This window comes from Papaver somniferum, chromosome 1, assembly GCF_003573695.1.
Source record: "Papaver somniferum cultivar HN1 chromosome 1, ASM357369v1, whole genome shotgun sequence".
NCBI classification, from domain to species: Eukaryota; Viridiplantae; Streptophyta; class Magnoliopsida; order Ranunculales; family Papaveraceae; genus Papaver; species Papaver somniferum.
This window is the reverse complement of record NC_039358.1, coordinates 97,196,049-97,212,848: the sequence shown is the minus strand read 5'-3', so window position 1 is coordinate 97,212,848 and position 16,800 is coordinate 97,196,049. Positions and strand designations below refer to the sequence as shown.

The following is a 16,800-nucleotide window of genomic DNA, read 5'->3' as shown; positions in this document are numbered from 1 at the left end:
AATATAAATAAGTTTTTGAATCCACGATTGAACAACAAGAATCCTCATCTGAACAGGAACTCTCGACGAAGCAGAATTCAATCAACCGGAACTTATTTGAACTCAACATTTCACAGAAGACTTGCAGAAGTCTACAACACATCCACAATCCTTGATCATCATTGATCTCACAGAATTCTCATCTTCCCTCCTACAGATCGACCCTCATCCCTCTTTGTGACCGAATTGACTTTGAAACGACCATTGTCTTGGTTTAGGCCCGAGTCCTATAGATTGATCTCTCGAACTCAAAGCACTCCCGTGCAGTGCATCTGTCTGCAAAAGGTTTAGGAAATTTGCTCGGTCGAGGAGTCTCCGCACGTATGCTCGAGTCTCCACTTTCCTAAAAAACCAACAAATCATTTTCACCCATCAACAAGTGACTAAAAAGATTTCATAGGGATTCGTGAAGCCAGGTCCAGTTATCTTTTATCTTGATAACTCGAGTATCCTGATCTTGATCGATTGTTGAGCTGCTCACTTGATCAAGATAGATAGAAATCATCAAAGTTCTCTTCATCTCAAACTTCGTTGATTCCACAATTTTTATACTTGTGAGGTGAATAATAATCTCGGCTGCACTTCGGGTTGCATAAGTCCGGATTTTGAGGTTAGCTATAATTTGTCTATTGCTATCGATTTTCATCACCTTTGATTAAACTTTTTGATTGTAAAAGAAATCATATATAAGTTTAATCTGTAGGAGAGAGATTGGTTAAAGTCTTCAATTGAGTTGAAGCAACTCTTATCTTAATTGGTGTGACGTCAGCTAAGGGAACCAATTGTGCGGAGTGCTGCTGGGATTCAAGAGGCGTAAGGAGCGCGACTTTATCTTAATCATTGGGAGACTCGATTATGGCTCAACTAAATTCCAGTCTGAAGTTAATTAGTAGTAGCATCGTGTCTGTAACGGCTTAATACAGTTTGGTGTTCAATCTGGACTAGGTCCCGGGGTTTTTCTGCATTTGCGGTTTCCTCGTTAACAAAACTTCTGGTGTTTGTTTGTTTTTTTTTCCGCATTATATTGTTTATCTTTATAATTGAAATATCACAGAATTGTGCGTTAATCAATCATAGTAGATACATCTGGCCTATTTTGTTGGATACGACCTGACTGATTCTTGGACATTGGTCTTTGATGCCATCCAAGTAATCTCTATGTAAATAGGTTCACGGATTTGAGTTTGTAAACGTTATAATTGCAAGAAAGGGAGAGAGATAAATCTAGATACTATTTCTTGATCGAGTTGAACTCTCGGAGTTATGTTGAGTTTGTCCATACCGATTGCTTAAGAAAAAGTTGATGGTGTATTTTGGTACCCCTCGTTTTCATTTTCCATTTGTTGGATCCAAGCATTGACAATTCTTGTTTTTGTTGTTGTAGCCGAAAAAAATATAATGTTTACTACGTACCCAGTTCAAGGGTAGAGCTAACAGATGGATCTACCTGAATAGCAAGCAGAACCAAAGGACTCCAAGATTATTATTATTATTATTTTAAAAAAAAGGCCACAAAGGCCTCAATTAATCATAATCAAAATTAGGTACAATATCAGCGGAGAGTTGGGTTGGGAGCCTAGCAACAAATTGCACCGAAACACAATAATAATAATTATTATTAATTTTGAAAATAAGGACTCCAAGAAATTATATCGGGAACGTCGTTAAAGAGTTTCTGAAAAGGAGATAAGAAACCAATGGAGGCTGATGGTGATATGTTGACTATCTAATTTTTCATAGACAACGCTTCAACCCAAAAAGAGTCAGGAATTCTGGACTGAACAAGGGGAAGTTTGGTGGTGGAAATTAGATGTAAGTTTATGACAGTGGCTACACCATTCATTAAACATAATAAACCAATTACAGGTGCGATATAAAGAGAACACATGAGTTTATCTCATCAATACTAAATAACCAATATAAACTGGACATATAGATAGTGTAGACAACACAAGACAAATAGACATCACATTTTCTAAAGCCATATCTCTATTAAAGAAAAGAAACCATTATTCTGCAAAGATCCTTAACAAGAGAAGTTCTAACAGCTTGAGAAAGAAATTTATTAGGCGATGAAGAGATCATTAGCATCAATAAAATGCAAAAGATACTCATATGAATATGGATTTTGAATTTCTTTGCAAGAAACATGAATACCTTTCACCAAGATCACGATTATGAATACCCAAGATATATAGAAAACATATGAATCATAACCCATGAGATAAAACCATTACTGAACATGATCAAAATTTATCAAAATTGAGTCTCTCACCATTGTTGCTTTTAATGTAATGAGATCACTGTCAACAATTTTAACAATATTGATATGGGAAAGGAGATACAAAAAATAAAGATCACATAAGATGACACCTAGGTAATGAGAAAAGAAAAACTAAAAACAAGGTAAAAATTAATGGTATATTTTGATTTTTTTTTCCGCATTTCAGATGTTGTTATTCCAAATAGCAGCTTATGTTTTTATTTCTTTTTTCCTCTTTTAGTTATTTTCTATGCAGTGGATAAGTAAAAAATTTAGTGTTTCAAACGACACGAAACCACCCACCATTCAATTGTTATTCCCACCGGTCACTTAGTTAAATTATTTTAAGTTCGCATTCGACGGGGATTGATCCGCCATCTTTGTGAAAAGATTTGTACTTTTCTCTAACAGTAGCGTTTGGAGGGATCAATGAGGCGTTTTATGTTTATAACAATAACAATGTAAATTATATGTAATAACACTGAATCACTGTAATAAAACAAAAGGTGGTGTTTGACTCTTAGATTTGAGAATCATTAGATGGTCAGGATTCAACGGGGACCATGATCCGGCGGCCGGAAATATCCGGATGGAGTTTTGACTTCGACGGCCAGGAATGATAGGCTATGTTACGGTGCGGGAATATGGGAGGGTTATTGTTTGTGTCGTACAAAGATTCATGCAGAACTCTCAAAACACAGTCTCTCTCCTCTTTCGTCTCTAGAATACAGTTTTCTCTTACTATTTGTTCGGTTCAAGTTTTTCAAACCTCAGGAATTGGATTACAGGGTAATCCAATTCCTAGAATTGGATTCCAAGAAAAGGATTACATGGTAAAACAAAATCTGTTTGGTTGGGATAATTGGATTCCATTGTAATTCAAATCTATTATTTACTTAAATATCCTTGAAACTTCTAATAAAGCTAAAACTCAAAAATTTAAGAATTCAAAATTTCAAAACAAATTTGAACCATGGATGACTATTGTTCCACTTGTGTATGAAGAGTTAAATTTCAAAACAAATTTGAACCTAGATTTGTCATCAAGAGGTCTTGCCATCTTCTGAAGCTTCTTTTTTTCACTACTACTTGAGTATTCTATTCTTCACATAGTGAGCCCTCTTCCCTTCTTCCATCCCGAAAAACATTTTGGTCTTCGTAGATGAATCAAGTATAATCGAAGCAGCATCTATCACATCATCATCAGTAAGACCATCAATCTTCTGTAACTCCTCAAACAACTGTTTGTTGGTGTCTGATTCTTGGGCCAATGTACTACGAATTGCTTCAAAATGTGAAAGAGTGCCTGATACAAACTTGCTGAAAGAATTAGCCATCAGATTAAGACCATTCGAATCACCACTTGATTCACCAGATACAACATCCAAAGAAGATGATCTAACCCTCTTCCTCCTCCTACCTTTATCATTACTGTTATTGGCTTCGTCCACTGATCCAGATTGGTTACTTTGTTCTTGTTCAGTTTCCTGTTTTGTTTCGTTCTCCCTTTCTTGCTCATCTTCTTTATCTATCTCTTCCAACTCTTCAGCTAAAGAAGCAGCTCCTTTACCATTTGCTCTATCTTCAGCAAATATTTCAACCAATGCGTCCAAATGAGGAAAAACTTTCCCATACACTCCCTTTATACTTGGATGAGACTGCAAAATCCACAAATTGGGTATCAGTGCAGTTAAAATAAACAGTGCACTGAGTATCAGTGCAATAACAGTGCAGTAATCTGAGAGTTGCAGACCTAGAACTAAAGATATTAGACCAATGCCTGCGACTTAATTCCATTTAGAAAGGTCAGAACACAATTAATAACACTTTATTCTAGTCTTGTCTATTTCAACACCCAAGTTTTAAATCATGTCATTCAATCCAGGATTTCTATGATTACCCATTTGATTAGGAACAACACCAGTGGGAGAATTACAACTTAAATCAAGAGGCGGAAGAGACTCTAAGCTAACAATAATTGTATGAATTAGGAACTGTTCCATTTGACTACCAGCCAATAATACACAAGCAAAACACTATTTTAAGTAAAGCTGAAGAATGCAGAACAATCACAAGAAATCAGATTAGGTCACAAGTGAATGGAGCTGAAACCAGATAAGAGGATTACCCATTTCAGATCCGATTGAGTCACAAAAGAAAACTTGAGTTGAAACTGGGAACCAAACATACACCGTCTATTCAACCAAAAATACTTGTGACAATTCTTCATATGGTGATACTTCTTACTTATCTCTGTAGTGTATTGTTGTATTACGTTTTTCATTAGCAAACCAGTTACAATAGATAACAGTATTTCTGATAAACTATCACTACTCATCATGTAATATAAACAGGACAAAATCACCAAATGCAATTTTTTACCAAAATGATAATCCCAAATCACAGAGATACATCAAGATATACCAAACCCATAATAATTCAAATGTAAACACCTCAGTACACATTCTCTCTCTCTCATAAGGCAAAAAAGAGGTGGCAATTGATCTGCATCAACGATTGACAACTGCAGTTCTAAGTATTGTTAAGAGTCCTTTTTCTAAATTAACCAAAATAATTCAAGTTTGTCGTGACAAGAACGTGAGCATTCCTAATTGTCTCTGCTAACTTTATGGAACTACATGTTATGCATCAGGTGTAACATAAGAAGGTAATCACATATTAGAAGGTAACAACAACCCACAAATGCAAAGAGCAAAGGGGGTGGAGATACTAAACAACATGTTCAATTCCAAATACAGCCAACAAGGACCCATCCTAACCTAAGTTACCAAACCATGTGGAACCAATGCATGGAAGATTATGGTGTTCATTGTCAAAACAGGGTACAAAATAAATTACACAAGAATCTATTAGACACTGAAGATGCTCATTAGAGGAGAAATTAGAGACACAGCTAATTAAATAGAAAGGAATATATTTAATAATGGTTTGAAATTACCTTAGCCCATTCATCAAATAAATTCTTCTCACACACAAGCTTATTTTGTAATCATAGCCAACTTTACGATCAAAGACTAAACATAAACATGTACTCATAATCTAACACAAATTTAGATTCAATAGTTAAAAGTGCAGCCAGAACTTTTAAAGGCAAAAACCAACGAAAAACTAAAGCTGTAATTAGATCAGTAAGTAAAAAAAAACATAACACAATCAAGAGACAGTTAAAAGATGATTTCATGGATTATATCATAAACCCAACATACACATGCATAAGCTAATTTTATCATAAAACTAAAAAATTACCGAAATCAATTTAAATGAAATTGGTGAACGAATTATACCTTGAAAGTTCTTATTAGTTGAATCAAAGGGAAACGCTGATAATACTGTAGTTGATTGAGTCGGGAGAAGAAGAAATAGGTACTGTTGAAAATGAAAGTTAGAGTTCTTGTGGAAGAAATTATTGTTCCTGAGTTGATGATCGATTATCACAAAGCCGAAAATCCAATTGAGATGATAATTGGTCTTTTAATCAATCATTCCTGCAACAAACTGAAAAGAAATCAAGACCCTAACAAAACGAGCAGTTAAAAAAAATGAAATTACATAAAGATAGAGAAGAAAGAAAATACGAGAATTTAAAACCCTAACCTAATCATCGTATTTCTCCATCTCTCATTCTTCAGTGGTTTCTTTATTCTTCTCTCTCGATCTCTTCTTCTCTCTGGATCTCAGATGGTTAGAAACTCTCGATCTCTTCTTCTCTCTCGATCTCAGATCGAACGAAATGGTTAGAAACTCTCGATCTCTTCTTCTCTCTCGATCTCAGATGGTTAGAAAATCTCGATCTCTTCTTCTCTCTCGATCTCAGATCGATTTCAGTACCTATACGAATGGTTATTCAGTAAAATGAAAAAAGAAAACCAGATTTTCAGAGGGACAGATTCGTAATTTTCGCTCAATTCCCTTTGTTTTTTACGGAATCAAATTCCTTTCCACCCACCCACCAATGCAATAGAATAGAGCCCATAGGAGGGAATTGGATTCCTTAGCAATCCAATTCTAAATTTTTTTGGGCCGTTCGGTTCAGGGAAATTGGGCCTATTCCCTTGGAATCCAATTACTGGGTTCCCAATTACCTGAAACGAACGGGCTATTAGATTAATTGATTTCAATCTTCACGTTTATTGTCTTTCTCCTTAGGTTTAATTTCTGCAACAAAAGGAGGAAGAAGAAATCGAAGCATGAGGAACCTATCTAGAGAGAGAACTAGAATCAACTCAACGAAGGGGGAGAAGAAGCTCCGCCGCATCCTCCGGATGCTTCACGCCCTACCCCAATACCATCAAGGAGAATGCTTGAAACGACGACTCCATCAAACTGTATTGCTAATTAATTCATAGAATGGAACCCATTAAACAGGAACTACACTAAACCTAAAACATGGTCGGTTCTTTCCGTTAATGGAAATTTACTTATTCAACTTCAACTCTAATCTTTAACAAAATCAGATTCAGGTATTATCTTCTTCTTATTTGTTTAATGTCTCACCAATAATTTTAGATAGATGATGTAAATTAATTTTTATTATTTAATCGTATTCTTAATTTTAATTATGTGATTTTGACGATTTTGTTGATCAATTTGGAGAGGACAAGTCTAGCGTTTTATCTCATTCTACATATCCTATGATGCTCATCTGATTCCTTTGACAATTCCTAATAAGCTCAAAGCTCAAGTCTTTTAGGAAATTGTGTTTATTAAAAATTTAGTTTGTTATATAATTATAATTAAAGCTGGCAATATTCTACGTACACTGTGGTACTGACCTAATTGCTTTGGAAAGTCCTAATAAGCTTAAAGCTCAGGTCTTCCTTGGACTTGCTGTCAAGCCTGTTTATGAATGTTGTAATATACCTAATACTATAGAATTGTGAATGTGGATAGTCTTGAGTTAGTAATATACTGTTTAGGAAAAAGATTCTGATTCAGTTTTTTTAATGTGTATCTCATACACGTAGGCTTATGCAGAACTACTCCAGTAAGATGGCACAAGGATACAAGCATGGTTCTTCTTCAGTTGTAAGGATGGTGTAAATGTGAAATTAACTGCACCACTCCTCTATTTATTCGTTGATTGATTATGTTCATCCAGAAGGTATCACCACCCTTATACTTTGTCCTCCAGACATGATTACATCATGTGTCCTTACTAAAATTTCGGACTAGTTTTTTTCCTTATGTTGTTGATGGGTTTCTTATGCCCCTGCATCATCAGTTGTGCTCAAGACTTTCTTCTGCACCGACAAATTTAGGTAAGTTCGAATATCCAAAGACCATTTGGCTAGAGCTCATGGTCCTAATGCAATTTTATTTTATTTTTGAAAACGAAGTCTTGAATTTTACACTATTGCAGGTCTTCAGAGGCTAATAGGGGAGCATAAGCCATGTTCTCGATGACGATAAATTAACTATGAGAACAGTGGTAAGTTACAAATTTGATGACTCTTCATGTAGTTTTGTGATTCTTTAACTTAGTAGAAAGTAAGGCATCATTTCTCTAACTTTAGAAGATTTGATTGTAAAGGCGTGTAGAATTGACTACAATGACTTGGTTTTGTCTATATTTAATCTGTGCTTCGTGTTTCCGTTTTGTTTCAGGGAAAGTAATTTAGTTTTATTCTGGAAGACTATTAGCTTACAACCTTCCTTAAGCGTTTTCTTTAGAAATATTCAATTTTCCTTATAGAACACTAACTACAATATTGTTGCAGGTAGACACACAATGGGATTTTCATGTTGATGAGCGTATGCAGGTAATTGATAAGGATTACAAGTTGGTGTGTCATTTATTTTGTTGAGTTTAAACTTTTTAAGTTCATCGGCTGTTTTAATAGTCGCTTACGAAGTGGGATTTTGATTATTAGGTTCCTAACTATTACTCAATGGTGATATGAACGGAAAAATGACGCTTGCTCATGTGGCAATTGCGCAAGGGATTTCAGGTACTAATCTCATACTGAATCTTACTTGAGAGTCACTTAAATTATTATTTTAGTAATTATTAAAGATGGGGATCGCTGGGAAGTAGCAGTTATGATTGTTAGGTGGCCAATGGGGATGCAGATTCTCTATCTAGACTGCCATAAAACATTGTAAATGAGAGAAATGCAAGCCTTGCATGGTGTATGTTAATATTTCAATTAGTAGAAAGTAGTAATCTTCAGGAGTTGGATCTCAAAGAGGGACAGGCTAAATTGATCCTGACGCGCCACCATAAATTCATATGTATGGCTATGGGATTGAAAAATATGCGGGGTAAGAATCTTTGCTTACTGAAATTCTTCAAACCGTTAGAGTTTGGAAGAAAGCCCATACTAGCGGAAAATGTACAAGAGGCATTGGTTCGATTGACCAAAAAAGAATGTGATGCAGGGGTATATTCTGTTTTCTTTAGGGTGCATGTTTTCTATTTAGATTGTGTTGCTAGGATGTATCTGTAAAAGAGGGCGTTCTGTGAAGATGCCTGAAGTCTCAGAGTTACATCCGGTGCCTGATTCTTATGTATCTCTAAGCTGTATTACTTTATCCAGTTGAATGGTCCACAATTATATATGTAGAACGCACAACGGAGTGAGTTGACACAGCTCATTAGTATCTTCATCACAAAGTGAGCCTTACACTGCATAACCATTAGGGAAGATAATTATCTTCAGTAAGTTGAGCACCGTGAACCGCTGAATTGAAGTGTACGGCCCGTAGCTACCGTTACAAAAAAGTAATGGTCTTTGCCTTGGGTTATCCATGAATATGTTCTTTTGTACATTTCAAGAAAACCTAAAATCTATAACATTCAACAGGATATATATTGTACTCTTTAACATGTGTACATTTGAAAGAATGGTGGCGTAATCGTTGTATATGATAGAGATGTTACGAGGAACATTTTGCGATTTGTTCTTTATTTGTGTTGTTTAGACTGTATTCATGTGGTTGTTGCTTGCTTTTACACCAATTGGTAAATCCTAGCAGTAATAGCATACTCAGCTCAGAGAAGAATTGTTCTGAGGCTGCACTTTAATTAGGCTACCCATCCTTTATACCCTTTTCAAGTTTTGAAGTCCCCTCAGTTATTGAGGGTGTCTCAGATATAAGTTATAACCAGTCTACTTGATTTTTTTCGTAAGCTTAACTAACTATACGTATTATCCAGATATATCTCGCTAATTAAATTTGTCTCAGTATGCCAGCACGAAGATACAGTCAGAATACCTAGGGAACTCTGGGTTTCTGTAGATCAATGTGGACCTCTTCTCATGATGAGCTTGCTGCCGTCAGATCCTGTTAATGGTAGAGTAATTTGGAACCTATAAATTCTGCATTATGATTAAATGGCAAGAAAGTAACTATTTATTAGCATCTGGATATCCCGATTCTCAGTATACTACTAGATTGGGTATTCAAGGTATTTTCCCAGTAGACCATAGAACTATGGTTTTCATAGTTTTGAGTTGTTGTTCGCAACAAACTGGAAGGTAATATGTGTAATATTTTATTACGTAATGCACGTCTTATTTGTAGAAATTCGCTTTGAGTAAAACAAGACATTCCTATCAAGCAAGTCTAGACAAAGTTTTAAAGAAACTTTCAATATTCAATTGTGATGTCAGTCTTTCTGTATAACTACAGTAATTTGATGAAGATTTTCAGTATATGGCTTGACATGTTCCTTGAATCTACTTTTTGACCTTTAGGATGGGAGATATTACTTTGGGAGGCATGGTAGTAATCCAAAATTATGGTTCTACTTCATCGAACAAATGAAATCTGTTTGAATAAGAAAAATTTGGGGTGACCAATTTTTTATGTTCTGCACAGCTGAAGTAATATTCTTTGATGAAAAATCCCATTTACACCCATCAGTTGTATTCAGCAAAAAAGAAAAAATAGAAATGTACATAAATGTTAAGGAAGTTGGGGATGAAAATGGGAAGGGACTGAAAAGAGTTGTCCCATACTAAGGGCATCAATGTCGGATTTTGGCGACGATATAATCTTTGTGATTGTGTTGATGTTGATTCAATATAATATCGTTGGAATTTAATTTCTATGCCTTTGTTTTTTATCTTTTGCTAAATATGGTTTTTGGAGTGAATGGTGTGTATTTTATGTGAACTGGTGGATCAAAAGCCACGTATTACGTTTTGCTAGCTAGGTGAATATAGAGAGGAAGTAGAAACAACAACGAAGATAAACACAACATCAAGAAATTCGGAGCACCCTTCTAGAAACACCCGTGTGTAGCTACGCACTAGCTGCTATCTTCATTTCTCAAACTCTTAACTACCTTTGTATTGTCTTTGCTGAAGATGTTTGTATTGACAATTGATCTGTTTATTTATTTTAACATTTTGCAATACAGCTAAATAAGCTGTTGATTTCTTATTTTTGACAGATTTTCATAAGTGTGGTTTGATATACGTGATTAGAAAGCTTCTGCTTCTATTTGTTTATGATTTGAGACATGTATCGCGGTTTACATAAACCAAAGTAATCCAGATCCTTTTTTTTTTACTGTACAAGCTACGCCAGTAAGATGCTTCTTATGGAAATTCAGGATTTATTTTTAAATCATTTTGGAACCCTAGAATTTTTAAATCTTTATTTTTTTCTCTTTTTGATTGATTTATGTTTACTTTACGTGGTTGATGTTTGCAGGAAATTTAGGAGTCGAAGTTTATAACATTGATTTAGGAGGCAAAGTATAATTACAAAGACGAAGCAGAGGAATGGAAAAACAAGGTAAACATGTGGAAACCCTAGATTTTTAATCTGTAATTCTTTTCAATATCACATTGGGTTTTAATTTGGTGTAATTGGGTTTTTATTGAGAAGTTAGCTTCTGTTGACTTAGTGATGCCACATATTTGATTGTATATTAAAATTTAGCCTGATTGAGAGCTAATAGCTAAGAACCATTTGGTTTGGCTTGGTTTTGATTGTTTGTGTGTACAAAATTATACCCAAAACAAGTTTTTACACCATTTTTACCGTCTTTTTCTCTTCCAGTAGATTATAGTTTCGCTGAACAAGTTGGGGATAATATTTTCGTTGGGTAACTGCTGACTTTTCCATATTAGTCATATTTGCGGAATAGAGGCCTCTTATATGTGTCAGTTTTCTGATCATTGTGGGAGTAGATTAGATTATGCAGGTCTATGAACAGCATCTGAAGTATATGTTGAGAAGTTCTTTTAGGTTATTGATGTAAGTCATTGAATCTGTCGGTGATCCCTTATTTGGTGAACTTTAGGTATAGAATATGTAAGTTAGTGCAAATTTGCGTGCCATGTAACTACCTAATATGATTTTGATGTCAGGCTTACTTAATATGGTCGCTCATTTTTTTAAATGTGGGCAGGTATACTATGAATGCATTACCAATCATCTATAGAACTGGTGCCATGTAATATCACGTCACAAATACTTGACTATGTTGAGGCCCTCATAAATACCTGTTCTAGCGTAAGGGGGTAACGTCTTATGGAAGAATTTATGTTACACGCATCTCTACGGTCGTAGTGCCACATCGCTAACTCCTTTTCTTTCTTTTTTCATAATTAGTCATGGCTAAATCTAAAATCCGGCTACCACCATAGTCACCCTCCGGATCCCTGTTTTTCTGCTGTTTATATTGATTTCCAATTGATATTGATCAATTTTAAGAGTATTTTCTCCCTTATTAGTTTTCTGCTGTTATTGCTAATATTGTTGCCACTCCTAATGATGTTTTTGATGATGAGCTGCTTATCTTTGTGTTCTTTACCGAATTCAGAATTATGGAAGCTCGATGCAAAGGGGTTCTATGGAGAACACAATCTTTGGATGTCAAACCTACTGCAATGTTCTACAGTACTGGGTCTCAAGGTGGTGGTCAGGAAAGAATTGCGTAAGTCTCCCTATGCTCTCTCTACCTAAGCACTAACAAATTATCCGCTTCACATTACACCTGTTTTTCTATTTTTCTATTACTGCTACTATGGGTCTTCTCCCCTGTTGCGCAGAAGCCTTGGATTCTTGCTTATCTGTTTTTATTTTTGATATTTAAGCATCCTTTATATGCTTTATGTTTTCAGGAAATGTAGAAGGAAAAATTGTTCATCTTAGGAGCACTGCATTAGCTGATAGTCGATTTAACAAAATTTGTATGAAAGATTACACAAGTTTGTATGAATGTTCCATAAAAAAACACGAGTTCGTTCAAGATTTGAAAGAAGAATTAAGGTGTTGGTGTCGACAAGTTCGGGTCTAAGAACTCTTAGATGTCAGATTGCTCTAGGAGAAATGTGACATGTAAGCTTTTGTTGGCAAAATCCTTAGTTCTAGACCTTATTCGGGTACAAATGATCATTCTTTAGAGCCATAACTTTGTAACTCCGGGCTCCATTGTTTTGATCATTTGCTTATCTCTGTTCATGCATTTTCTTGATTGTCTTCTGTTCCAAATGCTTTTGATGCACCATCGTTAGTCAGTGATATAAATTGGACCAACTATAAGATTCCATTTTGAGCAGATTCATATCACGTAGCGCTTTCTTTAGTATTTTTCGCTTAGGTGAGTGCCTCAGCATGTCTCTGTTGAACAAGCAATAAGATCCTTGCGTGTAAGTTGTCTTTCTGATTTGTTTTACTCAAAGCTCAAAGATCATTAAGAGTGACTTGATCATGAAAAGAGAGTACTCACTGAAATGGTGTAATGAAATTATAATTGATACTTTTATACGTTTTTAGCCAGCACCTGATACGTATACCTCAGGTTAGCCATGTGTAACTTCTTTTGTACATCTCAAGCATTTCTAAACAGCTATAATGTTCAACTGGAGCTATATCATTGTATTCTTCATACACTTTGTAGTTTCGGCTAGCTTTCGACAATTATGTAGCATCTAATTATTTGTATTGCAGGAACTCACATCCCTAATAAGGAAGAAACAATTTTTGTTGGCCTGAGGCGGCTCTTTGTTGTCTTTGAAAATGTGTGGAAGCTGTTATTCATTGCAGCTTCTTTACACCGTGAGTTGTCTCTTGCATCCACCACACCTCTCAAGGTCCAAAGCAATTTTTACTGACTGCTTCAACTTATCTCTTCCCAAAATAGGGACAAGTTTAGTAGGTGCAGCGATCGCAAGGTAAATTCATCAATGACCTCTTTCGTTAATTCCTATACCGTGGGTTGTCAAATCTGACCCTGCTGTGTGTTGTGAACTATGTTAGGTTTTGGATCTTCTGTTTAAACTTTAAATTTGTTGAGCGAAATAACACTTTCTTCTCTTTTCAAAATTAAATACTAAATGTTTAATGCATACACTTCACCTAAAAACTGGGAATTTGTAAAATAAAATGTGTATTATAAAAAGTGGCTGGACGGAACTAAATCTGGCAATATTCCTGTAAACTTACATCAACTTCTGTCAGTTATAGTTGGTGAATATTCTAAGTTCTAATTTATCTAGGATTTAATTATCATGAAACCATTACAACTCCTAAAAGTGGTGGAACAGTTCCTGACGTAACTCATCTATTCCTCGCCATATGTATATTTTTGTAGAACGACCAACGCAACACATGTCGAGACCTTGAATTGTTGCAAATTTTGGAGACCCTGTTTTCCAGGAACCACGTGTTATTTTGTTTGCAGAAAATTTTATGAGCTTGCTATCTAATGAGCCTATATTTTCTTGCAGATTAAGGTTGAGTTCAACAGGCCATGTAGCCTTTATAATGCTAAGATTCTCCTTCAAGATCCTATGGAAGGGTTATATTCAGTGTTGAACCAGCAATAAGATCCTTGCATGTAAGTTATCTTTCTGAAGATCGGGTATGAAATTATAATTGATACTTTTATATGTTTTTAGCCAGCACCTGATACGTATACCTTATGTTATCCATGTATAAGTTCTTTTATACATCTAAAGCATTTCTAAATAGCTATAATGTTCAACTGAAGATATATCATTGTATTCTTCATCATGTTTAATTTGAAGGGGATGGTGGCTTAATTTTTTTTATATGAAAGAGATGTTGCGAGGAGCTTTCTGTGACCCGTGCTTTATTTGTGTTGTTTATGTTGTATACGGAAGGTTGCTGCTTGCTTTTACACCGATTTGTAAATCCTGGCAAGACTACCACAATGAGCATGCCGGGGATCCTTCTTTTTAAATTTTTTTATTTAGTGTTTTCGGTGTCATTTTGAATGCGTGTGGTCAGGGCAAGTGATAAATGCCCGAAAGAGAGGAGAAAGATAATTTATGGGTTTGATTTTCCACACGTTACTCTTAATGAATACAAGAAGAACGTTTTACTTTAGCTTCCTAATTAAAACTCAGTTGTTGTCTGATTTATTTTAGGAATACTCGAGGAACTATAAGCATCTACATGAGTTTGAAGCTCACAGCTGCTTATTAAACTCAGTTGGGGGGTTGATTTTCAACACATTACCCTTAATGAATACAAGTCGAGCGGTTTACTTTAGCTCCCTAATTAAACTCAGTCGTTGTCTGATTTATTTTAGGAATACTCGAGGAACTACAGGCATCCACATGAGTTTGAAGCTCACAGCTGCTTATTAAACTCAGTTGGGGTTGATTTTCAACATGTTACCCTTAATGAATACAAGCAGAACATGCAATCAATAGTCCCCTTCATTTAGGTCTTACTTCTCTCCCTTTTCTGTCTATAATTATTTCATTGTCCCACAGTCAGTTATGAAATGGTACACATGCGATGTTTCAGTATTTTTCTTGATGCTTCTATCTCTTCTCTGACTACCTATTTTGTTTGATTATCTAGAATTCGTCCATGGTTAATGTTTCTGCCTCACGTGGAAGAAATAATAAAACTCTGCAGACTAGAATTTTTTTTCCAGTTGGATTACACATTCAGATAACGTTAATTTCTGTAGGATAATGAGTTGAAGCTTTGCTTAAAAAACAAAAGTTGGTTAGACATCTTGCAGTTGGCTTTGCTTCTTTTAAAACTATCTACCAGCACCATTGCTTGAAAGGGGTACAGCTTTCTACTGCTATCTCTTCTCTGACTACTCTTTTAGTGATTATCTAGAATTCATCCTTGGTTAATTGACGTCGGTTTTGGTTATTTAACTTAATTACTTTGGTTGTTCTTTGGAGTTTCACCTTGAGTGAAATAGTGTCTTTTAGGTTTGAATATGTATTTAGATAACAGCGACCTTAATAGGTGCTCAAACATTTCACTTAAGTCTGTAGGGGAACAAATGTATTTATCTTTTGCTCTTATTGTTCGTCATTGATTATATTGTGCAATTTTGTTTCCCCAGTATCCAAGTAACTTCTTTATCTTTCTCAGATTACAATTGTTGCCGCAGAGACAACAAGATTATTGTTAAAATTTTCTTAATATTAACCCATAGATTACCATTCCATTGTAATCAATAAACAAGGATTTCAGGTATTAAATCAAGAAGAAAATTTAATTATAAAGCAACATGTACTTGACTTTGCTTCATTTTCGGTAACTTACAGTGCTCGGTATACTGAAAATTGATTCTCTTTCTTTCTCTCCATGTACAGGTAGTGGTGCACTGTTCTCCTCATTTGCAATAAAATCCCGAATTGGGAGTTTACAGATTTGGGCTTTGCATGGACTTCTTTTGACCATAGATGCTGCCGGCTTATTTTATGTGTCATTGTGTCCCAAGTGCAGGTAATTTTGAAAATTGCTTCTTCCGTAGTAAGAAGTGAAAAAAGAAATGCATGGACTATATTGCTACAAGCATTAACGCCAGCTTTTTAGCATGATTATATTGTCCTTGGAATTTATATTGTTCCTAAACAGTTGGTGTTACTTTTATACTAACCCGAGCAATGAATGTTGCAAATTATATTTGTACTTCATCTTGATGTTAGAGAATATATATCGATATCTTTTTGTAGTCTACTATATGTATCCGTAGTTCAGTCATTTGTGTTCTGGCTGTTATGGCAGGCGACTCTCTTACTTGTTGTGGAATTTACACGTCTGATGAAACTGGATGGGTTGAGCTCCGACAAGGGATATGGCGCCTTATAAATCCTATCTCTACCTCCCTTGATTATGAAATGCTGCAAGGTTCTTTACTTTCTTTAAACTATGGAACTGTGGCGCAATGGTGGCGCATCTGACTTCAAGTCAGAAGGTTACCTGTTCGATTCACGTCAGGTCCAATCACCGGTATTATGCTTCTTTTCTTGCGGTATATTTGGTGATAATGCGAAAGTCTCCAAACTCATTTAAGTTGATTCACATATAGGAGGGGAACGAAATGCAAATCCAAACTAATTAATCAATTTTACTACCAAAATGAGGAATAATAATTGTGGGATTGCTGAAACTTTTAGGCATTATATGCATCTTTGAATTATAAAATCATCAAGATGCTATCTGGCTATAGGAGTTTCGTTATTGGCTCGATAATGAACTAGATATTATATTTAACTTCGACAGTCTATAAAAGGTTA

The 16,800-nt window shown here is 35.3% G+C and overlaps 1 protein-coding gene and 1 long non-coding RNA gene across 12 annotated transcripts; one reads left to right on the top strand and one right to left on the bottom strand.

Annotated features, from left to right (window-relative positions):
- Positions 1–3,387: 3,387 nt before the first annotated feature.
- LOC113347976 lies at positions 3,388–5,553 on the bottom strand. Its single transcript, XM_026591669.1, has 3 exons — positions 5,530–5,553; positions 5,262–5,300; positions 3,388–3,960 (listed from the first exon to the last, which is right to left on the bottom strand). Exons 1-3 carry the CDS (start codon positions 5,551–5,553, stop codon positions 3,388–3,390), a joined length of 636 nt encoding a protein of 211 aa, XP_026447454.1.
- An 895-nt stretch (positions 5,554–6,448) lies between these two features.
- Positions 6,449–16,800, top strand: LOC113294959. 11 transcript variants are annotated; one of them, XR_003332747.1, is made up of 15 exons: positions 6,451–6,783; positions 7,288–7,424; positions 7,545–7,581; positions 7,683–7,751; positions 8,041–8,082; positions 8,194–8,271; positions 9,509–9,616; positions 10,985–11,068; positions 12,102–12,215; positions 13,232–13,455; positions 14,011–14,120; positions 14,674–14,744; positions 14,838–14,975; positions 15,874–16,006; positions 16,289–16,800. It is a non-coding gene; the product is annotated as an uncharacterized LOC113294959 (long non-coding RNA). The 11 variants fall into 11 exon arrangements; XR_003332753.1 differs by having other exon boundaries at positions 6,449–6,783; positions 13,232–13,339; positions 13,425–13,455; positions 14,011–14,975; XR_003332745.1 differs by having other exon boundaries at positions 6,449–6,783; positions 14,011–14,744.